The sequence below is a fragment of the Heteronotia binoei genome, chromosome 4 (genome assembly GCF_032191835.1).
Source record: "Heteronotia binoei isolate CCM8104 ecotype False Entrance Well chromosome 4, APGP_CSIRO_Hbin_v1, whole genome shotgun sequence".
Taxonomy (NCBI): domain Eukaryota; kingdom Metazoa; phylum Chordata; class Lepidosauria; order Squamata; family Gekkonidae; genus Heteronotia; species Heteronotia binoei.
Genome location: NC_083226.1, coordinates 179,601,475 through 179,619,407, shown reverse-complemented (window position 1 = coordinate 179,619,407; position 17,933 = coordinate 179,601,475). Strand labels below are relative to the sequence as shown.

Genomic DNA, 17,933 nt, shown 5'->3' with positions numbered 1-17,933 from the left:
CAACAGGTCACTCAGATCGCATCATGTCCATGCGCCTCCCACTTCAAAAAAGGCAGCATGCAACACTCTTCAGTGTGTATGCCCCAACCCTTCAAGCAGATCCTGTAGAAAAGAACAAGTTCTATGCAAATCTACGCAACCTCGTACGGAAGACCCCTACAGAGGACAAGGTGATCATCCTTGGCGACTTTAATGCCAGAGTAGGTAAAGACTCAGAAGCCTGGAAAGGAGTACTTGGCAAACACAGCATTGGCAACTGCAATGATAACGGGCGCCTCCTGCTAAAATTCTGCACGGAGCATCAGCTCACCATCACCAACACTATCTTCCAGCAGAAGAACAGTCTGAAGACAACCTGGATGCACCCACAGTCCAAGCATTGGCACCTTATTGACTACATTCTGGTGCGCCAGAGAGACCTTCGAGATGTCTTACACACCCGAGTAATGCCCAGTGCAGAATGTCATACAGATCATCGTCTTGTACGCTGCAATCTCCGTCTTCACTTTAAACCCACACCCAGGAGAGCAGGTATCCCTCGGAGGAAGTTTCAGGTTGGCAGCCTTCAGTCAGCCGAAGTTAAAGCTGCCTTCCAGGCAAAACTCCAGACAAGAATCGAGGACCCCAGTTGCCCCACAGACCCTTCTCCAGAAGCACTCTGGGAACACCTAAAAACTACCATCCTGTTGACCTCTGAAGAAGTCCTTGGGTTCTCCACAAGGAAGAACAAGGACTGGTTTGACGAGAACAATCAAGAGATCCAAGAATTACTGGCGAAAAAGAGACCTGCCTACCAAGCACATCTTGCTCAGCCCTCCTGTCCCGGGAAAAAAGCAACCTTTCGCGCTGCATGTAGCAACCTCCAGCGCAAGCTTCGAGACATTCAGAACGAGTGGTGGACCAAGCTTGCAGAGAGAACCCAGCTGTGTGCAGACACTGGTGATTTAAGAGGGTTCTACGAAGCCCTGAAGGCAGTATATGGTCCATCATATCAGGCTCAGAGTCCCTTGCGTAGTACAAACGGCCAAGTGCTCCTCACAGACAAGGCATCCATACTAAACTTGTGGTCGTAGTATTTTCAGGTTCTCTTCAGTGCCAATTGCGTAGTTCAAGATTCAGCAATCCACCTCACCCCACTTCAACCAGTGAAAACAGAGTTGGATGAGATCCCCACCCTAGAAGAGACTGTTAACGCCATCAAGCAACTGAAAAGTGGCAAGGCAGTGGGAGTTGATGGAATCCCACCAGAGATCTGGAAGCATGGGGGCACAGTACTACATAGCTCGCTTCACAAAGTACTTGTCACCTGCTGGGAACAAGGCAAATTACCACAGGACTTTCGCGATGCAATCATCATTACTCTACACAAGAACAAAGGGGAAAAGTCAGACTGCTCCAACTACCGGGGGATAACCCTGCTCTCTATCGCAGGCAAAATCCTTGCTAGAATAGACTGGTGCCCACCATTGCAGAAGAACTCCTCCCAGAGAGCCAGTGCGGCTTCAGAGCTAACAGGAGCACCACCGACATGGTATTTGTTCTCAGGCAGCTCCAAGAGAAATGCAGGGAACAGAACAAGGGTCTATATGTGACTTTTGTTGACCTTACCAAAGCTTTCGATACCGTTAGCAGGAAAGGCCTGTGGCAAATCTTGGAACGTTTAGGATGTCCCCCAAGGTTCCTTAGCATGATCATCCAGCTACATGAAGACCAGCGAGGCCAAGTCGGACACTGCAATGATCTCTTGGAGCCCTTCCCAATAGGCACAGGTGTAAAGCAAGGCTGCGTTCTCGCGCCAACTCACTTTACGATCTTCTTTAGCATGATGCTTCAAAGAGCCGCAGTAGATTTAGACGATGACGATGGTGTCTACATCCGCTATCGCACCGATGGCAGCCTGTTCAACCTGAGGCAACTAAAGGCCCACTCCAAGACAATGGAAAAACTTATCCAGAGCTACTGTTTGCTGATGATGCTGCACTCATCTCCCACTCGGTATCAGCTCTGCAGCATATGACGTCCTGCTTTGCAGAGGCTGCCAAGCTATTCGGCCTAGAAGTTAGTCTGAAGAAGACAGAAGTTCTCCACCAGCCTGCACCCCAGGAAGATTATCACCCTCCTTGCATCTCTGTGGGTGAATCAGTTTTGAAGACAGTCCAGCAGTTCAGCTACCTGGGGTGCATCATCTTCTCAGACGCCAAGATCGACAAGGAGATTGACAATAGGCTGGCAAAGGCAAACCGTGCATTTGGTCGACTGCATAAAAGAGTATGGAGCAATAAGCATCTGAAAAAAGGCACAAAGATCAATGTTTATAAAGCGGTTGTGATGACAACCCTCATATACGGCTCCGAATCGTGGGTTTTATACCGTCGTCACCTGCAACTCCTTGAGCGTTTTCATCAGCGCTGCCTTCGCACCATCCTCAATATCCACTGGATTGACTTTGTGACCAACACTGAAGTCCTCAAGCGGGCGGAGGTTACAAGCATCGAGGCACTGCTGTTGAAGACGCAGCTGCGCTGGGCAGGGCATATTTCCAGGATGGAAAACCACCGCCTTCCCAAGATTGCCCTGTATGGCGAACTTTCCACCAGCCATCGAAATAGAGGAGCACCAAAGAAGAGGTACAAGGACTCCTTGAAGAAATCCCTTGGCACCTATCGCATCAACCATCACCAGTGGTCTGACCTAGCCTCAGATCGCAAAGCATGGAGGCACACCATCCACCAGGCTGTCTCTTCCTTTGAGAACGCACGCATAGCTAGTCTTGAGGTCAAAAGGAGATTAAGGAAGAATCGCACTGCTACAGCACCAACCCCAAATCAGACTTTTCCCTGCAGCCACTGTGGCCGGACGAGCCTGCAGCAGACGTGGACTACTGCACCTTTCTTAAATCTTCGTTCACGAAGTCAAGCCGAGAGAGAGAGAGACAGACACTTCTCCTAATGGTTGGTTTCTTCCATTTTCCACACTCTGGTTAGCTGTGCGAAGGCCTCTGCAGTAGTATTTAAAAAGCTCCTTGACTAGTTGTTCCCTTCCAAGCTGCCAACCTGCCATGGATGTAAATGTTCTGAGTGACAGGTGCCCATTAAACGTTCTCCCAACTGGCTTTTGAGATGCCCAATGCTGGGAGCTGTGACCATAACGTTATTGATTTTACCATTTGTATAAATAGGGAGACCAGCAGAACCACGTTTAATTTTAAAAGGGGTAAATTCTCTAAGATGAGGAGACATGTGAAGAGGAAACTGAAAGGAAATGTAAATGCAGTCAAAACCCTTGGGGAAGCTTGGAGGCTTTTTAAAACTACAATCCCTAAGCTCAGATAAAATATATACCACAAGTTAGGAAAGACACAAGTAGGTATAAGAAAAGGCCTGCACGGTTAACAAACAAAGTAATGGAAGCTGTAAATGGTAAGAAAGACTCCTTTAAGCAGTGGAAAACTAGTCCAAGTGAGATTAATAAAAGGGAACACAGGTTGTGGCAAATCAAATGCAAGACTTTGATCAGGCAGGCAAAAAGGGACTATGAGAAGCATATTGCAAAAAAACATAAAGACCAACAATAAAAATTTCTTCAATTATATTAGAAGCAGGAAACCAGCCAGGGAGGCAGTGGGGCCCTTGGATGACCAAGGGTTAAAAGGATTACTGAAGGAGGATAGGGAAATGGCTGAGAAGCTGAATGCATTTTTTGCCTCCATCTTCACTATGGAAGACGAGAAGTGTTTGCCCGCTCCAGAACCACTAATTTTGGAAGGGGTGTTGAAAGACCTGAGTCAGATTGTGGTGACAAAAGAGGAGGTCCTACAACTGATTGACGAATTAAAACTAATAAGTCACCAGGTCCGGATGAACTTGTGGATCTTCTGACAAAAATCTGTAATCTTTCATTGAAATCTGCCTCCGTTCCTGAGGACTGGAAGGTAGCAAATGTCAACCCCCATCTTTAAAAAGGGTTCCAGAGGAGATCCGGGAAATTACAGGCCAGTCAGTCTGACTTCAATACCGGGAAAATTGGTAGAAACCATAATCAAGGACAGAATGAGAAGGCACATTGATGAACACAAGTTATTGAGGAAGACTCAGCATGGGTTCTGTAAGGGAAGATCTTGCCTCACTAACCTGTTACATTTCTTTGAGGGGGTGAACAAACATTTGGACAAAGGGGACCCAATAGATGTTGTTTACCTTAATTTCCAGAAAGCTTTTGCTAAAGTTCCTATTCAAAGGCTCCTTAGTAAGCTCGAGAGTCATGGAGTAAAAGAACAGGTCCTCTTGTGGATCAAAAACTGGCTGAGTAATAGGAAGCAGAGAGTGAGTATAAATGGGCAGTCTTCGCAGTGGAGGACGGTAAACAGTGGGGTGCCGCAGGGCTCAGTACTGGGTCCCATGCTCTTTAACTTGTTCATTAATTATTTGGAGTTGGGAGTAAGCAGTTAAGTGGCCAAGTTTGCAGATGACACTAAATTGTTCAGGGTGGTGAGAACCAGAGAGGATTGTGAGGCACTCCAAAGGGATCTGTTGAGGCTGGGTGAGTAGGCATCAACGTGGCAGATGAGGTTCAGTGTGGCCAAGTGCATAGTAATGCACGTTGAGGCCAAGAATCCCATCTACAAATACAAGTTGATGAGTTTTGAACTGGCAGAGACTGACCAAGAGAGAGATTTTGGGGACGTGGTAGATAACTCACGGAAAATGTTAAGACAGTGTGTGATCGCAATAAAAAAGGCCAATGCCATGCTGGGAATTATAAGGAAGGGAATTGAAAACAAATCAGCCTGTATCATAATGCCCCTGTATAAATCGATGGTGCAGTTTCATTTGGAATACTGTGTACAATTCTGGTCACTGCACTTCAAAAAGGATATTATAGCATTGGAAAAAGTGCAGAAAAGGGCAACTTGAATGATTAAAGGTTTGGAACACTTTCCCTATGAAGAAAGGTTGAAACGCTTGGGGCTCTTTAGCTTGGAGAAACGTCGACTGCGGGGTGACATGAGAGAGGTTTACAAGATTATGCCTGGGATGGAGAAAGTAGAGAAAGAAGTCCTTTTCTCCCTTTCTCACAATACAAGAACTCGTGGGCATTCGATGAAATTGCTGAGCAGACAGGTTAAAACGGATAAAAGGAGGTCCTTCTTCACCCAAAGGGTGATTAACATGTGGAATTCACTGCCGCAGGAGGTGGTGGCGGCTACAAGCATAGCCAGCTTCAAGAGGGGTTTGGATAAAAATATGGAGCACAGGTCCATCAGTGGCTATTAGCCACAGTGTGTGTGTGTGTGTGTGTGTGTATAGGCCATTGTGTGATACAGAGTGTTGGACTGGAGGGGCAATTGGCCTGATCCAACATGGCTTCTCTTTTGTTCTTATGGAGAGGCATTTTGTACTGTGTAGAACTTTGCCTCGGTCAATATGTTCCTCCCACACTTCCAAAATGTCTGCCCCTAAAGTTCCAAATCAGGAGTGTCAATCTTGCAGCCCAGACCCTGAATCAAGCCCCGCAGGGCTCCTATCAGCCCTCCGAGCAACTGGCTGTCGTCTGCTTCCTTCTCCCTGTCTCTTGCTTCCTTCCGCATCACAGCTTGCTTTTCCAGACTCGCTCAATCGCACAGGAGCTACAGAGCAAAGCCTTTATTTTCTCCGTTGGCTGAAGCTCCTCCCTTGGCGAGGAAGGGGGGGGGAGGGATATCTTACTTTGCCAGGGTCTCTCGATCGCAGAGTAGAGCTCCTGAACCAAGCCTCTCTTCCTTCTATTGGCTGAGGCTCCTCCCCTTCCTGGTCCCCTGGGGAAGGAAGGAAAGAGCCAGAGCTTCCTTCGCCCAGTTCCCTGGATCCCATGGGAGAAATACAAAGAAAGCACCTTTAGGACCAATATATTTTATATATTTAGATAAGAAATATATATTTAATTGTGTTTTCTGTGTCGTTTATAAACTTCATATCTCCGCTACCTAATTTTAAATAGGAACACGCCTGGCCCAACGGGATCTCATTAATGTCATATCCGTCCCTCATAACAAACGAGTTTGACACGCCTGCTCTAAATAAAAACATCTTTATTTGTATTCCGCCCCCCCCCCCCAATCTCCAGTGCTTCCCCCCCCATGTGCTACGTGGCGTCTGGAGGGACGGTTCCTATGCACATTGTGTGCCCCTGAATGAGAGAAGGCAGGACTGGTTCCTGCAGAGGGTGTTTGAAACTGGACTCCAGCAGTCATCGAATGAATGGGCGACACAGGTTGTTCCATCTCCTGGGAGACTTTCCAGGAGCTTCTGTCGGACGTTGGAAATGAACATTCCTTGATCCGCAAGGAGGGTAGATTTAGGTTGACTCTGCAGAAGGGTTTGTTGCCATTGGCCTGATCCAGCATGGCTTCTCTTATGTTCTTGTCTGGGGCAGTGATGCTCTATATTCTTGGTGCTGGGGGGGGGGGCAACAGTGGGAGGGCTTCTAGTGTCCTGGCCCCACTGGTGGACCTCCTGATGGCACCTGGGTTTTTTTTTTTTTTGGCCACTGTGTGACACAAAGTGTTGGACTGGATGGGCCATTGGCCTGATCCAGCATGGCTTCTCTTATGTTCTTATGTCTGGGGCAGGGATGCTCTGTATTCTGGGTGCTTGGGAGAGCTTCTGGTCTCCTCGCCCCACTGGTGGACCTCCTGAGGCCACCTGGTTTTTTTGGCCACTGTGTGACACAGAGTGTTGGACTGGATGGGCCATTGGCTTGATCCAACATGGCTTTTCTTATGTTCTTATGCCAATCAAACACATGAAGTTTGGAATCTTTTGCTTAGGGTCAGTCAAGCCTCATTTTGGGCAGGAGCTCACCGGAGGATTAGTGGAAGAAGAAGACAGGTGTATGCCCCACCCTTCTCTCTGAACCAGAGTCTCAGAGTGGCTCACAATCGCCTTTATCTTCCTCCCCCGCAACAGACACCCTGTGCGGTGGGCGGGGCTGAGAGAGCTCTCCCAGAAGCTGCCCTTTCAAGGATAACTCCTGCGAGAGCTATGGCTGACCCAAGGTCATTCCAGCCGCTGCAAGTGGAGGAGTGGGGAATCAAACCCAGTTCTCCCAGATAAGAGTCTGCCCTTTCAAGGACAACTTCTGCGAGAGCTATGGCTAACCCAAGGTCATTCCAGCTGCTGAAAGTGGAGGAGTGGGGAATCAAACCTGGTTCTCCCAGATAAGAGTCTGCACACTTAACCACTACACCAAACTGGCTCTCAAAGATGGAGCTCAGGAGACTCAATGGTTCTTCCAGTGTCCTCCGGGACTTAGAGGCCTCCGGGAAGGCTAACGCCATTTGGGCTGCATTCGGGCCTGTTCCAGACTCCGACCTTCTTTCCATTGGATCCGAGCGCCCTGGAATTCAGCCCTTGGCCTAGAAAAGCGGTGAAATCGCCTTCCTTGATAGATCCTTCCTCTGTCTCTCCCTCCTCTATCCCCGCCGGTTATTCCGCAGCGTACAGAGGGAAGTGAGGGCAGATTGCCACCCTGGCCTCCAGTCCGGAGTTGCACACTGGCAACGCGAGTCACCATCTGGGTGCTTTTGGCCGCCCCCCCAAAAGCTGGAATACTGCACGGCTTCGGCCTCTTTGGAAGCCCCGCTTTCCCCTCGGAAGGGACCCCGCGTTCTGCCACCTGGCCAGCCGCACTCCAAGCGGAGACAGTTCCAGGCAGAGCCGCCTGCGCCAGGGTGGCAGTTTCCCTTTAAATATTCCTGGAGAAACGCAGGCGGAGGAGATGGGCTTTTGTGGAGCTCGAGGCCTGCTCGCCGAGCTCGGTTGCCTGCAGCCGAGAAGCCGTCTGATGGGGCCTCGACAAGGCAGGACAAACGGCATTATCAGGGGATTAACCACTAAACAGCCGAAAGGAGCCGTCTCGCCATCAGATAAAGGCAGGCTGAGCGGGAGCGCGTTTGCTTTATTGCATATACAGCCCTGGCGTCAAATAGACTGATTTCCAATGCCTGGTCTTTTAAAATAATCTCTTGCTATATTTGCTGCTCTCGTAATCTGCCTGAATCATTTAATTTTCCCCGATAGCAGAAACGCTGTAAAACTTAGATAAACTTGCCGGAGAAATTAACTCCAAGGTGGTTGGCTGCCGGAGCCCAGGAATTGCACACGGCTCGACCTCCCCTCCGTTCCCGTCATCCGCCCTCATTTCCTGAAAAGAACATCCATCCGGGCTTAAACAGCATGAGGAGGTGGGACAGTCTGGCCCGTATATTCTGAGCCCTAGCCTAGGGCAGAATGGTGTTCGGGGTAGGGTGGGGGAGCCGTTTTCCTGCCGTCCCTCCTCCGTTGCCGAAGCTTTTTTTTAAAAGGCGGCCATTTTCAGATTCAGCAGTTGTCGCCCATCTGCCGATTTGCTTCTTCGTAACCAGAAAATAAATCCAGTTTCTTTACCGTTCCACCTCAGGGATCGCCTCCCTTTTGCATCTTTGTGTGCCGGTGCTGTCAGGACTCCGGTATTTTGGAAGTCGCGGGAGGGGGATAAAAATCCAAGCTGTCGGTTTTGAGAGTAAGCCCTGTGTGTGCTTCAGAAGCAAATGGGAGAGAATGGCTAGACGGTTGTCGTGGTGTGGTGTGTGGACCCGTGCCACAGACAGGACGTCCTTTCCCGTGATGGTTTCAGAGGGTAGCCATGTTGGTCTATAAGAGAACCAGTAGGAACCTTTCCCTCACCACCAGTGTTCCCTCTAAGCTGAGTTAGCGTGAACTAGCTCACAGTTCTCTAGCCTCCAGCTCACACATATCTGCCGTAGCTCAGAAAAAATGACCCCAGAGCAAACTAATTTATGTAGCAGCTCACAGCTTTGATGCCAGTAGCTCGCAAAGTAGAATTTTTGCTCAGAAGACTTCCCAGCTTAGAGCAGGGGTGTCAAACATGCAGTTCAGGGGCTGAATCAGGCCCCCGGAGGGCTCCTATCAGGCCCTTGAGCAACTGGCTGTCATCTGCTTCCCTCTCCCTGTATCTTGCTTCCTTCTGCATTGCAGCTTGCTTTGCCAGGCATGCCGACTTGTACAGCAGCTACTGAGCAAAGCCTCTATTTTCTCCATTGGCTGAGGCTCCTCCCTTGGGGAGGAATAGCTTGCTTTGCCGGGCTCTCTCAATCACACAGCAGAGCTACTGAGCCAAACCTGTCTTCCTTCTATTGGCTGAGGCTCCTCCCCCCTCCTGGTCCCCTGCGGAAGGAAGGAAAGAGCCAGAGCTTCCTTTGCCCAGTTCCCTGGATCCCGTGGGAGGAAAACAAAGAAAGCACCTTTAAGACCAGGTGCTAATGTTTTAAGCATGTTTTAAGTTTTTTTTAAAAAAAAAGATCTTTAATTGTGTTTGTCTGTGTCCTCTGTCAAGTTTATATCTCTGCTACCTAATCTTAAATAGGTACACTCACGGCTCAGCCCGGCCCAACGAGGTCTCATATGTTGTGAGCCGCCCTGAGCCACTTTGGTGGGAAGGGCGGGATAGAAATTGAAATAAACTGAAACTGAAATTTATGTCAGATCCGGCCCTCATAACAAATGACTTCGACACCCCTGGTCTAGTATTTTAGGAGAGCAAGCAAAAGTTCTCTTTGTCACCTCTCCCGCCCCTGCACTTGATTTTACAAACTTTTCTCCTCCCCCCCCCCCCCACATGCTGCCTCTCTGAGTTTATTTTTTCTCCTTTGTCTAAAGCAGAACAGGAAGCTGCGTCTGGTGAGTATCGAGGGGACTGGTTTGATGCAGTCGTAAATTGTACCTCCCTGAACTTTTGTTGGCCTTTTCCGACCGCGAGTTCTCAGCAAAACTGTCGCTGCGCTCTGGAGCGCGAAGGATTTTCCCCACCGAGCAAGACAGCCTGGCCAACTCCAAAACAATTTTTTGGGGAAGACGGGGACACGAAGGGGAGGGGGGATATTTAGGGCAACTGACATTCAAAGTGTTTGTGACACCAGATGCCCTGTGAGGTGGGTGGGGCTGAGAGGACTCTCACAGCAGCTCAAACGCAGAGAGGCCTGGAGAGAACAGGGCCCTGTAGCCACCAAGGGTCAAGCGTCGATATTTCACAGTAATCAAGCTTTTGTTCTTTAATCGAAGACTTGCTTTATTGAAAAACTCCATGACTTGCTCCAAGGACGGATTCCTTGGAAGTGATGGCGTACATAGCATTGAATAGTATCTTACAGACAAACTTCAAAAGGCAGGGTTACAGATAACGTCAAAAGAATAACATAAAGATACAAATTGAGTTGAAGGTTCAACGGCTACTCTCCAGTATCTCTTTTACGGCTACAGAATGTTAACATCTCCATTTCTCACACATTCTCTGCGAGCTGATAAGGCACGGCTGTGTGAATCTGGGGGAGAGGCACTCTACACCGTTAGCACAAGGTTACTCTATGGATTTATTATGCATCCACAGCAGGGAGGGAGAGAAGGGGGGGGGGAGAAGAAAGGTAGGGATAAAACCAACACTTAGAAATAGCATGCTTGACACCAAGTCTGGGTCAGAGACAGGATACTGGAATAACACAGGTCGTAGATCTGACACTATAAAACAGAACGTTGTTTATTGCAAATGTAGTCTTCCATTCGGAGAGCCCCATGGCGCAGAGTGGCAAAGCTTGCGGTACTGCAGTCCGAGCTCTCTGCTCACGACCTGAGTTCGATCCCGGCGGAAGCTGGGTTTTCAGGTAGCCAGCTCGGGGTTGACTCAGCCTTCCATCCTTCCAAAGTCGGTCAAAGCTTGCTGGGGGGAGACATGTAGTTGACTGGGGAAGGCGATGGCAAACCACCCCATAAAAAAGTCTGCCGTGAAAACGTCGTGATGCGACATCACCTCAGAGTTGGAAACGACCGGTGCTTGCACAGGGGACTACCTTTACTTTTTACCTTTTTAATCTTCCACTCTTGCGGAATAGTGGTAACTTCCTGGAACCTTGCTTGTGTAGCTTGGTTAGAGTGGGGGGGGGGGGGTAATTGTTATGTTGCAGCAAAGCGGAATTTCCATCCGGGAGTGTTTATATTGTGTTTTTGAAGCAGTAAGATTCTAGCCCTCATGGCAGCACAGCGGGGCCTGGTTCCGGGTCTCAAGGGGCGATGGGCAGAGAGTTGCCAGGGCCCCCTTCCCCCCACCCACACGCTTCCCACCTGCCTGGGTATCCCCCCCCCCTTTCTCCGTCGGGAGCCCTCTCGCTGCCCACCTCCCAGCCCTTTTCAGGTCCAATTCAAGAAATATCTGGCGACTTTGGGGTGGAGCCAGGAGACTTTGAGGGGTGGGGCCAGGAGACTTTGAGGGGTGGGGCCAGGAGACTTTGAGGGGTGGAGCCAGGAGACTTTGCGGGGTGGAGCCAGGAGACTTTAGGGGTGGAGCCAGGAGACTTTGGGGGGTGGAGCCAGGAGTCTTTGAGGGTGGAGCCGGGAGACTTTGGGGGTTGGAGCCAGGAGACTTTAGGGGTGGAGCCAGGAGTCTTTGAGAGTGGAGCCAGGAGACTGCAGGGGTGGAGCCAGGAGTCTTTGAGGGTGGAGCCAGGAGACTTTGGGGGGTGGAGCCAGGAGACTTTAGGGGTGGAGCCAGGATCAAGGTTGTGACGAGCGGAATTGAACTCCAGAGGGAGTTCTGGATATCACATTGAAAGGGACCGCACACTTTTTAAATACTTTCCCTCCATTGGAAATAATGAAGGATAGGGGCACCTTCTTTGGGGGCTCATAGAATTGGACCCCCTAGTCCAATGTTTTTGAAACATGGAGGGTGTTTTGAGGAAAGGCATCGGATGCTATGCTGCAAATATGGTGCCTCTAACTCAAAAAACAGCCCCCCCCAGCCCCAAATACCCGCAAATCAATTCTCCATTATACCCTATGGGAATCAGTCTCCATAGGGAATAATGGAGTGCCCAGCAGAAATCCTCCCCCCGTTGTCTGATGACCCTGAAGCGGGGGGAGGGCCTCCAAACTGGGGGATCCCCTGCCCCCACCTGGGGATTGGCACCCAGGCAGTGAGTGCAGTTGGGAGCAGAGCAGAGGGCTAGTAAATAAGTGAGGGGGAGTTAGAAGAAGAATAAGATATTGGATTTATACCCCGCCCTTCAGTCTGAATTTCAGAGTCTCAGAGCAGCTCACAATCTCCTTTACCTTCATGCCCCCCAAAACAGATACCCTGTGAGATGGGTGGGGCTGAGAGAGCTCTTGCAGCAGCTGCCCTTTCAAGGACAGCTCTGTGAGAGCTATGGCTGACCCAAGGCCATTCCAGCAGCTGCAAGTGGAGGAGTGAGGAATCAAACCCAGTTCTCCCAGATAAGAAGAAGAGGAAGAAGAAGACTGTAGATTTATACCACGCACTTCTCTCTGAATCAGAGACTCAGAGTGGCTTACAATCTCCTATATCTTCTCCCCCCACAACAGACACCCTGTGAGGTAGGTGGGACTGAGAGAGCTCTGACAGCAGCTGCCCTTTCAAGGACAGAGACTCAGAGTGGCTTACAATCTCCTATATCTTCTCCCCCCACACCAGATGCCCCGTGAGGTGGGTGGGGTGAGAGGGCTCTCACAGCAGCTGCCCTTTCAACAACAGAGACTCAGAGTGGCTTACAATCTCCTATATCTTCTCCCCCCACAACAGGCACCCTGTGAGGTGGGTGGGGCTGAGAGGGCTCTCACAGCAGCTGCCCTTTCAAGGACAGAGACTCAGAGTGGCTTACAATCTCCTATATCTTCTCCCCCCACAACAGACACCCTGTGAGGTGGGTGGGGCTGAGAGGGCTCTCACAGCAGCTGCCCTTTCAAGGACAGAGACACAGAGGGGCTTACAATCTCCTATATCATCTCCCCCCACAACAGGCACCCTGTGAGGTGAATGGGGCTGAGATGGCTCTCCCAGCAGCTGCCCTTTCAAGGACAGAGACTCAGAGCGGCTTACAATCTCCTATATCTTCCTCCCCCACAACAGACACCCTGTGAGGTGGGCGGGGCTGAGAGGGCTCTCCCAGCAGCTGCCCTTTCAAGGACCGAGACTCAGAGCGGCTTACAATCTCCTATATCTTCTCGCCCCACAACAGGCACCCTGTGAGGTGGGTGGGGCTGGAGAGGACTCTCCCAGCAGCTGCCCTTTCAAGGACAGTGTAAGGGCTATGGCTGACCCAAGGCCATTCCAGCAGGTGCAAGTGGAGGAGTGGGGAATCAAACCCAGTTATCCCAGATAAGAGTCCGCACACTTAACCAGGGTATGCTGACACTGGTCCCGCAATATGGGCAGAATAACTATTCCTTTTGTAGCCTCGGATTCCCAGGCCATGCCTTGCGAGAGAGGACAACACCTTTTGAACCTAGGCAGGCAGGCCGAAGTAGCTGAACAGAGTCTGGCTGGGTTAGGAATTAGATGCATTCGGAAGGCAGACACTACCTCTTCCCCCCTTCAGTGTAAAACAGGAATTCCCAACGCGTGCGCATCCGTGGTCACAATGGCATCCACCAACACCTGCCCTGGCACCCAGCAAGTGTTTTTACAAAATGGGTGGGGCCAGGGTTTTTTTTTTTTTTTGTAGTAAGAACTCTTTTGCCTATTAGGCCACACACCCCTTATAGCCTAATAAGCTCTTGGAGGATTGGCTGCATCAGGGGTGTGCAGCCTAATATGCAAAGGAGTTCCTGCTGCAGAAAAGGCGCTAGGTACAGAAGTGAGTGCGCCCCCTCACATTTTGTAAAGATTTAAGTGTATCTTTTCATGCGACAACACTGAAGAAATGACGCTTGGCTGCCATGTAAAGTAGTGAGTCTGCAGCTTGTGTAACAGTGTAAATGCGATGTCCTCTCAAAATTGCACAACACACAGCCATTAATGCCTAAACTGCTGGCAACAAAAGTGAGAACGCCCCTAAGTGATAATGTCCAAATGAGGGCCAAAGTGTCAATATTTTGTGTGGCCACCATCATTTTCCAGCACTGCCTTAACCCTCTTGAGCATAGAGTTCACCAGAGCTTCACAGATTGCCACTGGAGTCCTCTTCCACTCCTCCGTGTCGACGTCACGGAGCTGGTGGATGTTAGAGAACTTGCGCACCTCCACCTTATATATATATATATATGAACATATATGAAGCTGCCTTATATCGAATCAGACCCTCGGTCCATCAAAGTCAGTATTGTCTTCTCAGACTGGCAGCGGCTCTCCAGGGTCTCAAGCTGAGGTTTTTCACACCTGTTTGCCTGGACCCTTTTTTGGAGATGCCGGGGATTGAACCTGGGACCTTCTGCTTCCCAAGCAGATGCTCTACCACTGAGCCACAGCCCCATTCATGGCTCTCCAGGGGCTCAAGCTGAGGTTTTTCACACCTGTTTTCCTGGACCCTTTTTTGGAGATGCCGGGGATTGAACCTGGGACCTTCTGCTTCCCGAGCAGATGCTCTACCACTGAGCCACCGTCCCTCCTTTCCGTTTCAGGATGCCCCACAGATGTTCAATAGGGCTTAGGTCTAGAGACGTGCTTGGCCAGTCCATCACCTTTACCCTCAGCTTCTTTAGCAAGGGCAGTGGTCGTTTTGGAGGTGTGTTTGGGGTCGTTACGTTGGAATACTGCCCTGCGCCCCAGCCTCCGAAGGGAGGGGAGCATGCTGTGCTTCGGTATATCACAGTACACGTCGGCATTCATGGTTCCCTCAATGAACTGAAGCTCCCCAGCGCCGGCAGCACTCGTGCAGCCCCAGACCAGTGCTGGAAAAGAATGGTGGTTACTTTACATTGTAGACGACTGTCATTTCTTCAGTGTTGGCGCATGAAAAAAGATATACTTAAATATTGACAAAATGCGAGGGGGTGTGCTCACTTCTGTGACGTACCGTATAGAGGAGGACAATCCATGAGCGCTTTAACTAACGTATGCTGAAAACAAATCTTTTAAACAATGTTCTGAATCACAATGTCTCCACGTTAATTTGAAATTATTTATCTGAGAGCGGGCAGAAGCAGCCGACGGGTTGCAGCCGCGCTGAGAACTGCGACCGCACCCGCATTGGTGACTCGGCCTTCAGGAAGGCCCACGAACGAAGAGAAACGTCGTATGTCGTAAAATGGACTGCGAAGTAATTTCAAATTCATGTGGAAAAGATTGCGATTTAAGATATTGTTCAAAATATCGTTTTCTATATATATATGAGTTAAAGCTCCCACGGAGTGTTCTCCTATATGCCTTACTCATACCCGTGAGCTCTCTGGTTTCACAAAAAAGGCATGGGCGGGAACTCCTTTGCATATTAGGCCACACACCCCTGATGTAGCCAATGCTCCTGGAGCTTACAGCAGGCCCTGTGAGAAGAGCCATAAGGAATTCTAGCAGGACCTCCTTTGCCTATTAGGCCACACACCCCTGATGTAGCCAGTCCTCCTGGAGCTCACAGCAGGCCCTGTACGAAGAGCCCTGTAAGGAATTCTAGCAGGACCTCCTTTGCCTATTAGGCCACACACCCCTGATGTAGCCAGTCCTCCTGGAGCTCACAGCAGGCCCTGTACGAAGAGCCCTGTAAGGAATTCTAGCAGGACCTCCTTTGCCTATTAGGCCACACACCCCTGATGTAGCCAATCCTCCTGGAGCTCACAGCAGGCCCTGTACGAAGAGCCCTGTAAGGAATTCTAGCAGGACCTCCTTTGCCTATTAGGCCACACACCCCTGATGTAGCCAATCCTGGAGCTTACAGTGGGCCCTGTAAGAAGAGCCCTGTAAGGAATTCTAGCAGGACTCCTTTGCCTATTAGGCCACACCCCCCTGAGGTAGCCAATCCTCCTGGAGCTTCTAGTAGGCCCTGTGAGAAGAGCCCTGTAAGGAATTCTAGCAGGACCTCCTTTGCCTATTAGGCCACACCCCCCTGAGGTAGCCAATCCTCCTGGAGCTTACAGTAGGCCCTGTGAGAAGAGCCCTGTAAGGAATTCTAGCAGGACCTCCTTTGCATAATAGGTCGCACCCCCCCTGATGTAGCCAATCCTCCTGGAGCTTACAGTAGGCCCTATACTGAGAGCCTTGTAAGCTCTTGGAGGATTGGCTACATCAGGGGTGCGCGGCCTAATATGCAAACGAGTTCCTGCTAAAAAAAAAGCCCTGACTGGGACCATTGGTATTGGAAATTTGAATGGCTTGCACGGATTTTTGAAAGCGTTGCTTTGGTAGCAGTTGCTACCGCAGCACAAAGTTTTTCCCTGGGTGCCCAAAGGAAAGCTGTGACCTCCATTCCGTTCTTGACTCTGCTTCCAATGGCAGCCATTTTGTGGCCACGCCCACATGCTGGGTCAGACATCTACAGGTGCCCACAGGCTCAAACAGTTTGGGGACCTCTGATATTACAAAACAGGGCAATACAGGCACATTTTCCTGAGGTCTGGATTGTACACTAGGCCTCTTGTACACCTGGATTGTACACTTCTTGTAGCAGTAGCTCAAATTACGGCAAAATGCCAGATTGGATGTACTCTTTTGCAGTGCCTTTGAGCGCCACACTTTTAATTTAAATGGCAGGGGGTAGAGGTAGGTTTCAAGTCCATTACCATGGATGATGCCCAGATGTGCATTCCTGCCTCTCTGCAGAAGCTCTGGAAACGTTCATGACGGAGTTCCTTCCCAGTCCCATAAAAGATCGTCTTCGACATGTTTGGCGCAGCCTTTTGAAAAGTGCTTTCTTTCTCTTGTCAGATACGAGGCCTCCCTCTTCGACCTGATCGAAGCAATGAGTCCCAGGCTCCAGCATCACTGTCGCGAACATTGCGGCCTCCATGGAGCACTCGCCCCACGAAGCAGGAGCCGGAAGGACGCTGGCTGGTGTCGAAGCCCCTCCCAGCCCAGAAATGGAGCTGCTGAGCTAGAGGAGAGCCGGATTTTGGAGGAGATCTTTTTCATTTGACGGGCTCTACAGCCCACGCGGCCTTTCTCAATGGATCAGAGGACCTTTCCCCTACCCTTTTCTAATATTGGGTGTGTTTACATGTCAGGGTATTGGTTTTAAATTATTCGATAGACAGGTTGTTGTCTCCTAACTTCCCCTTAGCAAATTGATACCATCTCCCTGTCCAGCTTCCAAATCATGTCATAAAAGTATACTGAGGTTGGTTGGTTTGCTTAGTTGGCTGATCAGAGGGTTAGAGGAGTGAGCAATATCTTATGAGCTGTTAACAAAATGTGCATTTTAAAGGAAAAAAACAGATATTCACGTGATTGTGGGAGGCAGGGCTCTTTTTCTTGCAGGAGCTCCTCTGCATATTAGGCCACGCCCCCCTGATGGAGCCAATCCTCCTGGAGCTCACAGTAGGCCCTGTACTAAGAGTCCTCGAAGCTCTTGGAGGATTGGCTACATCAGGGGGGCGTGGCCTAATATGCAGAGGAGCTCCTGCTAGAAAAAGAACCCTGATGGGAGGGGTTAGGATTTTGTTCTCGATGTCTGGCTTTTTTAGCCAGTTGGCCAGAGCTGCCTCTCCCATGCAAGCATCGTTCACGGATGCGCTCTTTAACCAAAAAACCACATCATTTCCCCCCCACTCACGAGCGGTGGGGCTCCGCCGGCCTCAGAGGCAAAAAACCCCACTCCGCCGGAAACCGCCTCCCAAGATGTTGGAGGCGCTGTGGCTACATACTGAGGAGAGGAGAATCTCTCAGGGGTAGGGAACGTTGGCTCTCCAGATGTTTTTTTGCCTACAACTCCTGCCAGCATGGCGAATGGTTGGGGCTGATGGGAGTTGTAGGCAAAAAAAACATCTGGAGAGCCAACGTTCCCTACCCCGAATCTGCCCTTCGATCGTGCATTTTCTTGGTTTGTGATCCTGTTACAAACGATGCCTTTTTTAAAAATTAAAAAGAGAGAGAGAGAGAAGTCACATAGGACACAGCCACCTACAGAGAAAGCCCGCCCTCGGTTACTCACTCGCTTAATAAAATCTGCCGTTGCAGCCGCCCAA

General features: G+C 50.1%; 1 protein-coding gene across 2 annotated transcripts in view; it reads left to right on the top strand.

The window, feature by feature from the left end:
• Positions 1–17,089, top strand: part of KIAA1328 (KIAA1328 ortholog) — a 447,944-nt gene extending 430,855 nt beyond the window's left edge. For both annotated transcript variants that reach the window (XM_060236224.1, XM_060236223.1), the window contains one exon: positions 16,678–17,089. In XM_060236224.1, coding sequence (XP_060092207.1) covers positions 16,678–16,885 — 208 coding nt within the window. In that variant the 3' untranslated portion in view covers positions 16,886–17,089. The remainder of the gene's footprint in view (positions 1–16,677) is intronic.
• Positions 17,090–17,933: the final 844 nt, after the last annotated feature.